The 16,131-nt window shown below is 33.7% G+C and overlaps 2 protein-coding genes across 6 annotated transcripts; both read left to right on the top strand.

Annotated features, from left to right (window-relative positions):
• The first annotated feature begins 2,331 nt into the window (after positions 1–2,331).
• Positions 2,332–6,336, top strand: LOC112291654 (agamous-like MADS-box protein AGL66). Of its 5 annotated transcripts, none has more exons than XM_073538899.2 (11): positions 2,332–3,072; positions 3,541–3,597; positions 3,893–3,911; positions 4,131–4,201; positions 4,391–4,409; positions 4,554–4,615; positions 4,739–4,847; positions 4,964–5,011; positions 5,127–5,293; positions 5,405–5,768; positions 5,916–6,336. In XM_073538899.2, the coding sequence occupies exons 1-11, from the start codon at positions 2,891–2,893 to the stop codon at positions 5,940–5,942; spliced, it is 1,125 nt and encodes a 374-aa protein (XP_073395000.1). In that variant the 5' UTR covers positions 2,332–2,890; the 3' UTR covers positions 5,943–6,336. The 5 variants fall into 5 exon arrangements, with proteins under 5 accessions (XP_073395000.1, XP_024395161.1, XP_073394998.1 ...); XM_024539393.3 differs by having other exon boundaries at positions 5,909–6,336; XM_073538897.2 differs by lacking the exon at positions 3,893–3,911 and adding an exon at positions 3,747–3,807.
• Positions 6,337–13,897: 7,561 nt separating this feature from the next.
• LOC112290952 (ATPase GET3A) lies at positions 13,898–15,960 on the top strand. Its single transcript, XM_024537832.3, has 2 exons — positions 13,898–14,796; positions 15,163–15,960. Exons 1-2 carry the CDS (start codon positions 14,161–14,163, stop codon positions 15,622–15,624), a joined length of 1,098 nt encoding a protein of 365 aa, XP_024393600.1. The 5' UTR covers positions 13,898–14,160; the 3' UTR covers positions 15,625–15,960.
• Positions 15,961–16,131: the final 171 nt, after the last annotated feature.

Here is a 16,131-nt window from a genome sequence, read left to right as displayed (position 1 = left end):
CTTTTTTAAACACATGTCTTAGCTTGTAAGGCAAATTTTCCATATAAGTGCCACATAATTAGCTTCTTTCATAAGCTACCAATATGTATGATACATGGCTAACTTATTGACTAAGTTTCTAACTTATCAATTAATTATAAACATGTATAAAGTTAGAATAGCATCTATGAAGATTCTAAGAAGATATAATAAGATTTATTTATTTATATTTATTTCTACTTAATCATATAGATAATTATTGAAATAAATATGTATATTCGTAACAAGTAGGTATTTTATAGTTTAGAATTTAAACTTGTTTCATTTTTAAAAAATATAAAAAAAAATTGTATATCTTAATATATAAAATTTCTCATTATAGAAGCTTAGGTAATTATTTAAGCAAAAATTTATTTATTTATTTATTTATAAAACAATAAATATTCATTTAAGTATATGATGTAATAAAATCTTGCGACAATATAAGAAATAGTAAGATGTATTTGAGAAGAAGAATATTGAAATAATGTCAAAACATCAACCTTATGACTATGTAGTTGACCTTTAAGAAGGAGTTCAACCATCTTTTAGACCAATTTATAACTTATTTTAGAATGAACTTATTGCTTTGAAGGCATATATTAACACAAACCTTACAAAGGTTTTATCCAACATTCATACTTAAAGGTGCACCAATTTTCTTTGTTAAAAAAAAAAAATTAATCTTTGTAAATGTACATAGATTACTTTAGACTTAATAAATTTATCATTATAAGTTATTATTCTTTATTTTTAATATTAAAAATTTTTCATCAAATAAGTAGAGCTAAAATCGATACTTAAATATATCTACAAAGAGCTTATTATTTGATATGTGTTTAAAAATATATATATATATATATATATATATATATATATTAGACTTTATTCTAAATTATGTATCATAATTTTGAAGAATAAAAAGTATTATTTTTATAAGAATAGTAATCTTTTAAATACATAATTTTTTATTTTAATCATTTTTTATTTTTATTTTTATATAATTTACAAAAATAATTCAATAGAGCACTCAAATTCAAAATAAAAATTTGATAAATGTTTTAATTTATAATGTTCAACTCATGTTTGTTAAATTATATTGTTTATACTTCCTTATCTTCAACATTTCATGTGTGCCATGTAATATCTCAAAATGTAATGTTCAATAAATAAAATCTACTAAAAATCAACAAAAGTATATATATATATATATATATATAAAAATTGACCAACCTACATTTGGCTAAAGCATCAAAAAATTCCATTGGATGGAGCAATAGGATAGTGAAACCAAGTTATAGGTTTAATTCAATTATTGCCAAGTTACCTAATTACTAGGATAGGATGGGATGGGTTGGGCCAAGTCAGGATAGGATAGGGCAGGAGGGAATGGGATGGAATAGGACGAGTTGATGGTGGCAGCAACAACACAAATGAACTTGATTTGGACTCGGCTAACATGGCAACATTTTTTTTTTGTTTTTTATTATATTTTAACTGCAATAAGGGACATTAATTAGTATATATATATATATATATAAATATATTTATTAGCTACCAAAAATATATTTGATATTGGTAATATCAACCTATGCATCATCATTAGTTGCAAATCCAACTATATTTTCATTGGTTTCCAACCAATATAGATCCAATAGTAGAAAAAACGTTTTTTTTATGATGGTTAGAATAAGTGGCTCAATTTTGTAATTTAACAATTCACTATATATATAAATACACACATATACAAAGGACTTTTGTATCTAAGTGGACATGTAATTCTTGTCATTGATCATCCGATAGCATGACTTCACAATTCACAACTAATTACTCTTTTTACTATTATTATTCTAATTGTTGTCTAACCCATCATGATTGTAGATATGGCCACACACGGATATTTCAAACTGCAACCAACTAGGCAGCAAAGAGTCCAACACCAGCCAGCAGGAAGCATGAAACCAAGGGAATTCGAAGCACAAGGAATCGGGGGCCACAACAATATCCAAATAGACAAAAAAGCTAATAGTAGGTGTGTTCAAGCCACCGCGATGCTAAGCCATCGTGGTGGGTCCAGATTCACGCGCGCCCGTTTCGAGCCCAGGACGCGACTTTCGCGACGAAGACCTCGTGCCTGCTAAAGACAAAACGCACCCACAAGCTGGAATCCTTGCCACCTCGCCGTCTGGCGGGCGAGGAAGGTAGCCAGTGAGTGAGAAAGTGAGCGAGGATGTCCATCTTCGCAGTCCAAGGCCCAGAGACTGGCCCAAGCTAAAGGGCACGGCGATGAGGGTCCACAAGAGGGGGAGAAGAATTGGCGACAAGGTGCGCGGAGCAGGCAGCGAGGGCGTGGATGCTGTCCTGCTGCCCAGGTTCAACCACTGGCACTGCCTCCTCACCTCTCTCACCCTCACGGCAATCGCCTCGCATCGCCGCAGACCGGTGCCAACCCTGACGACGACGAAGACGACGACGACCACCGTGTCTTTTGCAGACTTGGGGGCTTCAGTTCAGTCTAGCGCCTGTGGATGCGCAGGCACGCTGGTCCGGTTTGCCTAGATCATTCCTGGAATGGATCTTGTGCCTTGTGGCAAGCGCCCGCGGGAACAAGAGAATTCGCCCCGCTGCTACGAGGAAGGGAACAATACCTGATTGAAGACCGCTGTTCACCTTGGTGTGATTGGTTACTGTTCTGAAAGCGCGAAACTTTTTTGTTTTTTTTCGTGTCTTTTTAGGTGATCTGAGGCCTAGTTGTGAGATTCGGCTCAGGCTTGCCTGCACCTTGTCCTCTTTTGTCTGCGCTTGTCTGTAGCAGGGTCGAATCCGTCTGTGGGAAGAATTCGATCGAAATTTGGGCTCTGAGGAAGCGGAGATGGGCAGGGTAAAGCTAGAGATTAAGAAGATCGAGAATTCTGCCAACAGGCAAGTGACGTACTCCAAGAGGCGTAATGGGCTCACTAAGAAGGCCTACGAGTTGTCAGTGCTCTGTGATATTGACCTCGCACTTATCATGTTCTCGCCGTCTGGGAAGCTCACCCAGTACAGCAATTGCAGGTTTGTTTCTGGACTATTCCTTGTCGAATCGCAATTCTGCAAGAAATTCAGCAATTCTGAGCTGCCCCCTGGTGCTAACCTGATGCAGGCTCGTATTCTGAAACTGTTTTATGTCTAATAATCGGACGATTGGGTTTTGAATTTAACTCCAAATAATTAAGTAGAGACCATGGTGTTGACAATTCGGTTTACCTTTCTCTTGGAAAGATCCTACTGGCTGGCTTATCATCATTCCCTTGTTTCGCTGTTCCGTTAAAGTATTCCTCAACTACGTTTAATTTCTGAACGTCGTTTATGTTACTTCTAAGGATAAGTGGACACCATAAGAATGGAATATGTAGCTGAGTACTGAAATTCTAGAATCGACTCCCAGAGGCTTAGATATTAAGAGAAGGGTAAGAGTGTGGGATTGTCATTTTTCTAGTTTATCTTCGTAACTGTCGAGCTGAAGTGGTTTCTGTATCGCAGTATTGAAGATATCATCGATCGCTTTGCCAATTTGCCTACGCAAGAGCGAAACAAAAGGTATGCGAAGTTTCTATCTTATTTGATTTGAATTTAATAATTTGCAACTGTACTGGAAACTTGTGTTAACTTGCGCGAAATGTCAGCAGTTTTGATGAAATAATCTTAAGGATCTGTGTGGCAACACCGGTACATTGGCTGCCTTGTAGAGAAGTCACTAGTAAAGGATGGGTGTTTAAACTGGTGCTTCAGTCTTCTTTTCACCCACAAGTGAGTATCACATCACTCAAACTTCCAGTGACTGCAATCTGAAAAGGCATCTTATTTTGTTGTGGGTGCGTTGGATTTTGCTCAGGAAGATTGAAAATCTCGAGGTACGTTTGACCTCTCTATGCTACGCGACTGCACAGTGCACATAAATAATATAGAATTCTTTACGTGTCCTGTAGAAACGGCCTGTAAGCAATTCATGTACGTGGTGCTTTAAAAGCTTCGAGGAAGCTACTGATGCACCAGGCGTGACGGGTTCCGCTACTGACTGTAATTGATATAAAGTCGAAGCTCAAACTTTGAATGTGTATATGTGTGCGCAGTATTTACAAAAGGCGTTGAGGAAGCTAACAGGAGAGAAGGAATGGGTTCCCAATCAGATCATCTCTGGAAGGTTAGAACCGCAGCCCGCGCAAGTGGATGCATGTTCTGTTTCGGTGAAGGTTTGCTTTAATAAATATGTAGAAACATTTAAAATGTTTCACTCGGTTCATTTGAATCCAGTTCTACGTTTAAGTAAAATCATTCACTAACTTAATTTTGTGGCATGACATGGTTGTGTTTTCTTTGCGGACTATCACAGTAAGAGCGAAGAGGTTGAGGTAAGCGAAAGCTCGTCTTCTGCTCAAGTGTCCTAACTTCTGTGTGGTAGAGACATTATTCATAGTAGTGTGCCTACTTGATGTTTCGAACTCGGTTTAACTCCTCTAATCAATTAATGATGAATGCATTTTTTTCGACTGCAGTTGTTGCAAGAGGAGTTGAAGAAGACTCAACATGAGAAGGAGTTGATTCAACAACGAATCAGGTAATCAGTCACACAGAAAGTTTTTCAGCCACCCATGTCAGATGAATGACTTATTTTGATTACATTTCAGATCTAAATCACACTGGAAGCAGACAATTAGACTCATGATGATGCACCACGCAGATTATATTTAGCAGATGAGCAGCTTCTGCAGAGTGTAACTTCAGTTCAGCAACTAGCCAACATGGAGACTGAACTAGAACAGGCACTTGAGCGTGTGCGGACAAGGAAGGTAATGTAGCCCACAAAACTGCGCATTTTTGCAATTTGTGAGTACTGCATGAATATACCAGACATATTCTCCTGTGCTTAAAAGGATATTAACGGTGGTGTTCATGTCTGTTGCAGGCTTATGTGACAAGTGCTTATCAGGCTGTTTCTGTGATGCAAAGACAGGTGCAGCTGAACTGGTAGTATGTCAGTATTTCATATTAATTATATGCCACTTAGTCAACGTCAGGGGTCATGCATCTTCATAAAAGTATATCTTATACTCCTTTGCTACATTCAGATGTTGGCTTTACAAGCACAGCAACAAAAGCAGCAACGAGACACCTTGGGGCAACAACCGTTACCGTTGCAATGGAACAATCCTGAGTGCGGCCATTCGATGCTTCAAGAATTTATGGATCAGCATGCAAACCCTCAAGCAATTGTCCCAGTGCAGCATATGAACAGGTAAATGCCTCTCGGGATTTTAATAGTCGTTGTCCATCCACAATCCCCAGTCTTTCAAGCTCTGAGCTTATTGTTTTCTTGTGGGACAATGTGGTGCATTTGTCTCTGTAGGGAGATGGGGAGCAACAGCGAAGCGAGTCCATCAAGCTTCTTTTCCCAGTCTGGCTCCCAATCAAACCTACACAATTTGGCTGGGCAGCTAAACCTCGTGGGAGCTAACCGAGGGTTGAACATCCACGACATGGCCTTGGAACGCTCAGGCAGTGGCCAGTATGATGAGCAGAAGAAATCTAAAGGTGGGGCCAACGCCGGTTTCGCTTCTTCAAGTAGCAGTGGTGCTGCCGCTGAAGGGAGTGCCGAGACGTTCACTGGCCAATCTGAGCCCAACGCATCCAACTGGCAACTCTCGCATCAAGCCCACCATCACATGCACGCATATTCCAGTGCGCAGTACCCTACTGGGTTCTCTAATCAGGTCACATTTATTTCAACTTGTTCCAGAAAAAGTTCACGGATTCTGTACCTTGTAAATTTTGCTGCGTTTGAATTACTGCAAGACCTAGAAAATAAAAGATGAGATGAAACTTTCGAACTGAATCTCCTCCTTGTTTGTAGAATGAAGAGGCTTGGAAATGATTCTGCCCGTTGATCAGGAGGCTCGGAGGATATACTATTGCAAGCTCTGAAATGAGAGGGTGATGAATGATCAAGGGACTCATGAACCGCATGAAGCTCATCAAGACCTTAGACAATCCTGTTAGAAAGTTACTTTAGATGGTCGACGTAACATGCATGCCGATTGTTCAGATAATAATTTTTACTGGTAAATGAGGCGTGTAAAAATTCTTCATGTTAGTGACTGCTGCGGTGAACATGCTTTTGATTCAAATCATTTCACGGAGACGAGGTCACATTGTTCGTTACTCATGGAAACACAAACTGCTGGACGGTTGTTCAAGAGACGTCCAGAACTAGTGTTGACCATACATTCCGCCCTATTTTAGGCTCCAGCATTCTTATTAAGAGGAGTTCCAGTTATATTATTTGCGAAAGAGCCACAACCCGACAGTGTACAGCTCATAAATCGAAAATTGTCGTTGCAAATCCTTGGTATTTAAAGGTGCCATCACCTCATTCATCTCACAGGAAACTGGAGTTTGTATCCGAGATCACGTTGTTTATTCATACTCGACAGGGAATCTTAACGGCTCTTCTGAATCCTCTTCCTGAATACTGTCGAAGAACCTCTCACTCGGCGCTAATTGAAATTGGAAAACTGATCGACTGAGATTTGATTCTTTCGCACAACAATCAACTTGTTTTGAGGGTATTAGTTGTAAATGAAATATGTTTGATTTAAAAGAATGATTCAAACACTTCATTTTTATTGCACGATTTCAAGAATGAACATGATCTTCCAACAACATTCCTGACAAAAATTAATCTAGATACATCTCTAAAATTAGTCACTAAAATTAACAATAAGTACAATCGCATTTTTGCCAAATCATGACACAATTGTACTGACCAATTTTCAGGAGTAATGAAGAGCTATTCCACTCAGTGAAACAGACAATGTCTAAATTGTCTTGAGCTTTCCACTTCGGGGCATGCATGCTACATTCCACCCCTGTGTTTGTGGAAGATAAAAGATGGAATTCGATCCATGAAGGCTTGAGCTCTTGGACACCCACTTTGCCTTCACGTGGGGAGGTGTAAGACATCTCTGAGCTTCTATTTGACTTTAAGACGCACAAAAATGAGCTAGAAACACACAGCTACAAGCTATAGACACATCCCCAGAATTCGAAAAAGCCTCGGAACATGCATTGCCGATAACGGCGCTCTAGGGCCATTCCATCTCCCCAGCTAGCCTCCGCTTGACCGCAGTTGCTAATAATACACACAGAGTTGAAAGAATGGTCATTCTAGAATCGCTCTTGCGACAAAAAATCTACATATCTAGATATCGCATGAAGGGCTATATCGACTTGATCCTGGTGGAACTACTACAGCCACCGATGCTCACTCTGGACCTCCCGTGAGATCTTCACTGGGTCCATTGGATTTGGATAGCGAAAGCATTGAAAACAGGCAACAGAGAGGACATGATAAGGGATTCAAGAGGAGAATCTGCGTCAGCAGCTGGATATGTGGAAGCGAGTTCCGCAAACGTTAAGTTCATGGCACTCGACCCAGACATGAGCATCATCCCCTTTGAAGCATGGGCTCAGTAGGTTGCCATGTAAGACAACTCCATTTAATGCATGCACTTTGCACAACTGCACATGGTTATTTAATTGTCCTTGGGTGATATAATCCATCAATGTCCTTTTCATCTGCATCATGAAGGGGTCCAAACACACCACATATCTTTGCCTTCTCCTCCCACTTCACTTCCCCTCACACTTGCTGCCAAACCCTTATAATTGTGTGTTCTTTCAGCTCTTTGAATTGCTCAAATCTACTCTTACATACATGCCCTAACATTGTTCTACTGAGTGTAAGCAATGTGAGAACAAGGAGTCACTTGCAGTAGGTATTCTTATTATGGTTTTTTCTTGTTTTTTGGATTCTAAGATTGTTATGATTGTTTTCTGTGTTTCAAATATATTACTCAAGGTGATGCTTGAAAGCTAGACTATATCTTTTGCAAGATCTTGTGATATTTGCCAACAACATGCACACAATGATTTAAATCTTGCAATATCTTTGAATCTCTAACTTCTACTTGCTCTATTCGATAAGTGGAATATAGACTTTATTAGATTCATTTATCATGCATCTTTATGTAGAATAAAATTTGTCATTGTAGCTACAAAATATTTAACTAAGTGGACAAAAGCAAAAGTGGTCAAGAGGATAGATGCTTAACAAATTGTCATATTTTTGAATGAGAACATCATGACTAGTTTTGGTTGTTAAAAAAAATTACAAGTGACAATGGTATCCATTTTTTCAAAATAAAGCTATTAAATAAATGACCACATTATTTACCATCAACCATAAAAAAATAAAATAATAAAATAAACTACTTCTTATCATCTTCAAATAAATAGTCTTATAAAATGGATCAACCAAATTGTATTTTGGATCTTGAAAAAAAAAAAAAAAAAAAAAAAAATGGATTTAAGCATATTTAAGATCTTAAATTTATATTTTTTCTTTGAACTTCTTGAAGTAATTATTCAGTTTCTAGAAGGACCACTCTTTTTTCTTTGATATATAGAATAAAAACCATTGTATTTATAGAGCTTGAAGTACCATCCTTACACATTATTGTTGACAAAAGATTTGATACTTTTCAATCATTGAATGAATAATTAGAGTATTTAGAAGGGCTAAGTGAAACTCAAAGATTTTCAATCTAATATATAGAAACTATTCAAATGAGAAGAAATGAGATATTTTATATATGTAATAAATATCTTTTTATTCCAAGAATGTGTGTGATGGTCCAAGATACTACAAAACTAAAATTTCTAACTCAGCTTGATGCTTTTTAGAGAAGAATATATGTTATCAAAGAATTCTTTGATAAAAATTCAATATAACTCAAAATTTTAGATAAAAAAGATTTTTCTATACAAACTAATAAAAATTATTGTAAAAAATATAAGATATGAATATTTTCTACAACATTTGTATATTTGGTCTTTTTTATAGTTGTTCCAATTCAAACCTATAGGTTGTTTTTATCTTTAGTGTGTTATGAAGTTAGGCTCAAGGCAAAAGTAGCAAGTATTATTAAATACTCTTTCTTTAAGTCATGGTCATCTCCAATGTAGCTAATAGAATTGGATCAAGTTATTATGGATTTATAATTATGCATTTTCTAATTTGTATCTTGATAGAAATATAGATTCCATCTAATATTGAATTAGTTACTAAGCAATAAGTTGCTATATATGGAACCATGTTGAATTAGACACAAGTAATTTATTTATTTATTTATTTTAAGGTCAAAGTCTTAGTATTTTTTTTCTTATATTTTATTTATTTTGATTAATTGTAGTATCAAATTTTATAACTTGTTCCACTTATTTTTTTAATTAACCATATCAAAGACAAAAGTTTTTTTTTTTTTTTTTTTTTTTTTTCAAATAATCTTGGATAGTCACTATATGTAAATTCCATCAATAGATCCTATTTAGCCACAAAAATATTAAGATCAAAGAGTCTAATTTATTATTTAAGTATCTATTAGAATTTAGAAGATTTTATAATTTACAAGAGTTTTATTAGAGAAAAAATCATAAAAATAGAATTTTAATTGATTTGATTATTTTTCTTAATGGAAAAAATTAGTATTTATTTATTGAGACCGATGTTTACATTGGCCTTCTACATACATATATTATAAGAAAGAACCTCATATTTTTTCAGTTATTTATATAAAAAATATAATTTTTAGTTGATTTAAATCAATTCTATTACTATAAAAATCTCTAATGTAAAAAAATAGTCTAAAATTGATATTGTAATTTTTAAATTATTATGTAAAAATTAGGATTTATTTTAAATTATTTAGGATATTTTAAAGATTCTTTAGAAGAATTATCAAGACTTTGGTAAAATAATTTTTACCACTTTGGAAGATCATTATAAATAAATTGAAGAAGATTTGAAGACTTGACAAGGTTCTCAATGTAATTGGATGTTTTTGATTACCATGAAAAAGTAAAAAAATGAAAAAAGTATTTTTATTAATAAAAAAAATAAGAAGACTAGTAGTTAGTATAGTAGATGTAAGAAAGGAGGTGCACATATCTTATATGAATTATAGCACCTTAGATGCAAGTAGAAGGATAAAATTAAGGCCTCATGGCTTCTCTAAGACATTTGTAAATACTACTAATGAATCTTGATGAAGCTCAAACCTTCGATTTTTTAAACAAACTACTCTTGAGATAAAATATATTTACTTCATTTTTTTATAATTTAATTTTTTTATTTAAATTATCATATCTTACAATTATATTACTTTTATAGAAAAAAAATAATAAATAATGATACCTTTACTAATATAAATCATTAAATAAAATTAATTATAATTTTTATATTTAATTAATTTAGATAAATAAATAAATAAAATATATATTAAAGAGATCAATAAAAAATTTACTATTTAATGTGCATTAAAAATTTGTATAAAATATTACATTTTAGACAATGTATTAATATATTAAAAATAATATTATATATTTTGGACCAATAAATGCACCAATTGAAATTGAACATGTAATAAAGAATTTTTATTGATTAATAATTAAAATTATTAAATAATAATAATAATAATAATAATAATAATAGAATAAAAAAAATATAAAAAAAAAATTGTTGTATGATAAAAAATGGAAGATATAAGATAATATACAAAGATATAAAAAACATGTATATTTTATATAAATTAAATTTATCTTGTTTTTAATTTAACTTTTAATTTATATTATGAATATATAGATCTAAAAAGGTGGAAAAAAAAAAGATCTTATATGAGTTTTAAATAAATCTTAAATATATCCCAAGTAAAACCCCACCAAATTTTAAATAATACCTAATCAAATCCTAATCAAATCCTAACCAAATCCTAAGAAAATCCTAATAAAATCCAAAGAAAATTCTATTCAAATCCTATGATAGTCCTAAGAAAATCCTAATGAAGACCTAATTAAATCCTAATCAATCTTAACCAATTCCTATAGCAATTATAAAACCTTAATAACTATCAATTAAATTAATAATCTTGCTTAAAAATTTGCACATATTTCAATCTATAAGTTAATAGCAAGCATAGAAATATTTTAAAAAAATGAAACATACCAATTGGAATTAAAACCTCCTAATTTTCTTGAGTATTGGATGTATTATACTTTCACATATAAATCTCCTATCATGCTCAAAATATTCTTAAAAATGTAAGCCATATTTACTTCTCAAAATCCCAAATCACCTAAAATATCTCTTATTTTGCAAAGCTCCCAAAAAGTCAATAATAGTCCAAATCATCCAATATCAATGCTCAAAGAAACTTATTAAAGTTTTCTCTCTAATTTTTTTTCATCCATTTATAATAAAATCCCACAATTTCCATAGATATGCAATTATGTGCCTTGGAGTTTGATTTTGACCTAAGTTTACAATTAGTCTTCTTTTAAGTATCAATATCTAATTTTTTTAGGTAAATTTTATTAGAAGATACTATTTACTTTTATCTAAAGATGCTCATAATATTATTTTTGCTAATCCACTTTTTTTTGTTTAGTTTATGGCCCTACAAAGAGAATAGAAGCCAATTTTTACAAATATGAAGTATTAGCACTAAATGTTTTTACTACATCCCTATCTTTTACCTTTGTTTTGCTACTATATTTTTCAATTAAGCTCTTATATAACATAATACATATTTTTCTCTTTCAATTAATAGTTATGTTGTAATACAACAAGACTACCAAAACAAATTGGAATATCTCATACATTGGTGTGGATATGATATTAGTGAACATACACATGAGCTTTATGAAAAACTAGCAAATGCCTCAAAATTTGTCTCTACTTTTCATCAATAACATCTATTGAAAAAAAAAAAAAAGACTAATCGTTAATAACAAGATGGTATATATCAAAGAGAAACATAGTCAAGAATGAGTGTGTAGAATTCCTTTACAAATATAGAGAACCAACAATTGGCAAATTTATCTTAAGAATTGTAATTTCTAGAATTATTGGATTATTAGATTAAGATTGTCTTAACTTGGACAATATTGCAATTGTAATAAATATATTTAAGAGATGCATATTTTTGTTTAAATAGATGGTGATATATAATGTGTTTGGTACCACAATCTTAGAAGAGATTCTTGATGTTTAATAATATTGTTAGAGATCAATACTATACATAATAAAATACATAATATAATTATTTAAAGGTATTTGTCAATGCCCTTTTTGTGTTCTATCTTGGATCAAGATTTCCTAGTTCTTTTGCATTTTGCAATAACTATTCTAATTTCAATTATGTATATATTTTTAAGTTGTCTACTTTCTTTCTTTTGATGCTTTAAGAATATGTTGTTATTTTTAGAATTTTTTTGTGGTTCATATCCTTGATATGTAGCAATTGAACTAGAAGTAAGTATTAATTTTCTTGCTTAAGATTTAATGAAATACAAATATAAGTAAAAGATTATGTTTACATTCTGTAAAATACAAATATTACTTATAAAAGACGTTATAATAAGCTTAAATACACCATTTATATAGCTTCATTTTTTTTAATTTCATAATCTTTATTTTATTTATATATATATATATATATATATACTTTTAATTTTTTAATTTTTATTAACTTTGATTTTTTTATCATAATAATATAGATTTTTAGAAAATAATTGAAATTAAATTAAACCAGCCTTGAAACTTATTTGGATTACAGACAAAAATAATCTTTAGCTTGTGATGGTAAAATAAACCATTTAGCAATTGGTTTAAAATAAAGAAGATTAAACAAGAGAACTATAGCTATTTTTACCATAATTTTCATTTGTTATAATACATCTATATATAAATTTTCTACAAAGTTTATTATTTTCTTAAATTTCTAGTTAAGTATTAATTTATTAGCAATTATTTGAGACAAGATGGTTGAAGGATATAATCTTCTTCTTTTCTAGTTATAATTAATCAAATTGCTTATAAACAAAATATATTGCAATATATTTTGTAGTATGTTGAAAGTATCCATTAGCATCTTTGCTAAGTTAAGTGATTTATATTCTTTGATGGATTAATCAAATACTTAGTTCTAAGTTTTTTTTAAATTAATTTTCTAAAAATAGAATGTATTAAAATAGTACTAGTTATATAATGTACAAAAAGAAAAAAAATATATACAAAAATGCAAGGAATTACTTAATTTTAATTAACACTAATATTTTAAAAATCCATTTGAAAAAATGTTTCTAACTATAAAATCCATTGTTATCTACATATGCATGGAAATTTTCATAATTAGATATCCATCTTTTTTTAATAAATAATAATAATAATAATAATAATAATGTTGCATTTTTCAATCAATTTATTTGTAAAAAATAATCAAAGTTAATAAAGTTAATATATATTTACATATCCAAATAAAATTTGTTTCTTGCATTTTCACCAGAAAAAATATCCAAATCATAATTGCAAAATTATGAGAGTTGGAAATAGAAATAAGACATGTACTACAATCAATCAATCAAACATATTTTATAATTCCACCACATTTCTTCACAAGTACTCATATCAATTACTTAATAAAGTTTACTCTCTACAACAATTTATGGAATAGGGATAGGAAGATGATAAACTTTAGTAAATCAACAATTTACTACAAACAACTCAGCCATCAACAACTAAATATCAAAATTTTGACAGTTAATATACAAATCATCTAAATAATGAGCTAAAGAACGTGAGTAATCCCCTATTAATTTGCCAACTAAATGCACGAGGAGAGACTAATTGAAATGCAAACCATGATCAGAGTAAAAAACAAAAAAACAAAAAAAAAAAAAAAAAAAAAAAAGACATTGTCACTTAACTTCTCTATTCTATTGATGTTAAGTGGTGTGCCATGGTGGTGGAGCAAAGATTACGAGGAAAGAGTTGCGACGAGTGCTTGTAACCCTAATTTCGACGCGCTTCGTGGAGGAGCTTGCAACCTTGATTTCGACTTTGCTCCGCGGTGTGTTGTGGATTCTCGTTGCGGATTTGTAGGTTGTGGAGTGACAGTGGAGGTCAGTTGAAGAGCCATCGAGCAGGATAAACCAGGGTTTGTTGGGTTTGGGGTAGTTTGTGAGTTAGGTTTGCTTGGTGGCTTAGCTATGGCGGAGGACGATCTGCCTGCGCCAGAGGCCAGCGTGCAGAATGTGTTGGAGCAGACGGATTTGAAATGGATCTTCGTGGGTGGGAAGGGAGGCGTTGGCAAGACGACCTGTAGCTGCATGCTTGCGGTTCTGTTAGCTCAAGTGCGAGAATCTGTGTTGCTCATTTCGACGGATCCCGCACACAACCTCAGCGATGCGTTCTGCCAGAAGTTTACCAAGTCGCCGTCCATGGTTAACGGATTCGGCAATCTGTTCGCCATGGAAGTTGATCCCACCGTGGAAAGCGAAGATCTGGAGGACCAGGCTAATGGGTTGGGCATGGGAGGGTTTGTGTCGGAGCTTGCGAATGCCATTCCGGGAATCGATGAAGCCATGAGCTTCGCAGAGATGCTGAAGCTGGTCCAGACCATGGATTACAGCGTGATCGTGTTCGATACGGCGCCCACGGGGCATACGCTTCGGCTTTTGCAGTTCCCTTCCACGTTGGAGAAGGGTCTGGAGAAGGTGATGAGCTTGAAGAATAAGTTTGGAGGGTTGATTAGCCAGGTTTCCCGCATGTTCGGAGCCGGAGATGAATTCGGGGAGGATGCGTTGTTAGGGAAGGTGGAGAATATCAAGGCGGTAATTGAGCAGGTGCGTGTCCTTACATCCTAATCGCAGATTTTCTCCCATTTTCCTTACTGCTTTAGCAATTTCTGTGCTAGTATCGCACAACCTCCATCGGAATGTCACGAAGTAAAGGCGTTATTTTTGCTATTCCAGTAGTTTACATCTGTCTCGAGTTACATACTCCTGCCTTGCTCGCTTTATAACAATTCTCTGACAAGAAGTGAATAAGAACCCTCATGAATCTATTGAAAATTGCCAGTGTACTGGACCCACAAGCATTTCCTCGCTGCGATGGGGAAAGTCCTCTACAATGGTAAGGTGTGGTGGAAGAGGAATTGATCAGTTATGAAACATCACGACGAGTAATCCGATGCCATTGTTTTGTGACAGGTCAATAATCAGTTTCGGAACCCAGATATGACCACATTCATCTGCGTGTGTATACCTGAGTTTCTGTCATTGTATGAAACTGAGAGACTGGTTCAGGAGCTTGCTAGATTCGAAATCGACACTCACAACATCATCATCAATCAAGTTCTCTTCCAACCAGACGTATCCGACTCCAAGCTGCTTCAAGCTCGCGTGCGGATGCAGCAGAAGTATCTCGACCAGTTCCATGAGTTGTACGAGGATTTCAATATCACTAAATTGCCTCTTCTCCCGGAGGAAGTGCGGGGGGTAGAATCCTTGAAGTCTTTTTCAAGGAATTTGACGACGCCTTATGTTCCTGAACCGGCAACAGACAGCGTCGATTCGCAAAGGATCAGGGAATTGGAAGCAGAGGTGGCATCCTTACAAGCTACATGTAAGGGTTTGCAGTCTGAATTGTTGAAGCTTAAGGAGGGATGTTAAGCTCTTCTTAATATTGGCACAGTAGCGATTGTTTGTGGAAACTGCATTTGAATCCGCATGCTTACAATCAAAGACTAAGTTGGCATTGGTGCCAATTTCAGGCTGACCTTGCTAGTTTCGTAATAAATACTAGCTCGATGTGTTCAATGGTAGATGAGATGACAACGATTTAGTTGATGCTCAAGCAGAAGATATAACCCAGCAAATGCAGAAACAAATTTTCAAGAATGAAGCATGGATATAAAGATAGATTATTTTCATGTCACTGATGGTAGTTTTGCATGTACTGATGGACATTATGAATTGCAAATAGATTGGGATATTGTTCAATTTGAATCGCTATTTGCACATATATCAAAAATTAATTAATCAACTTTTCAAAATTTACAGTTGTAGGTTCCTGTCCAAATGCACTGTTCCAATTAGGAGACACAAATATATTTTATGAGCATGGTGTCCAATCACCTTTTTAAAAAACTACTGACAGACAATAATGCGTACACCTTT

The sequence above is a fragment of the Physcomitrium patens genome, chromosome 14 (genome assembly GCF_059467195.1).
Source record: "Physcomitrium patens ecotype Gransden chromosome 14, ASM5946719v1, whole genome shotgun sequence".
NCBI lineage: Eukaryota > Viridiplantae > Streptophyta > Bryopsida > Funariales > Funariaceae > Physcomitrium > Physcomitrium patens.
The sequence above is the reverse complement of the archived record's forward strand: the minus strand, read 5'-3'. Positions and strand labels throughout refer to the sequence as shown.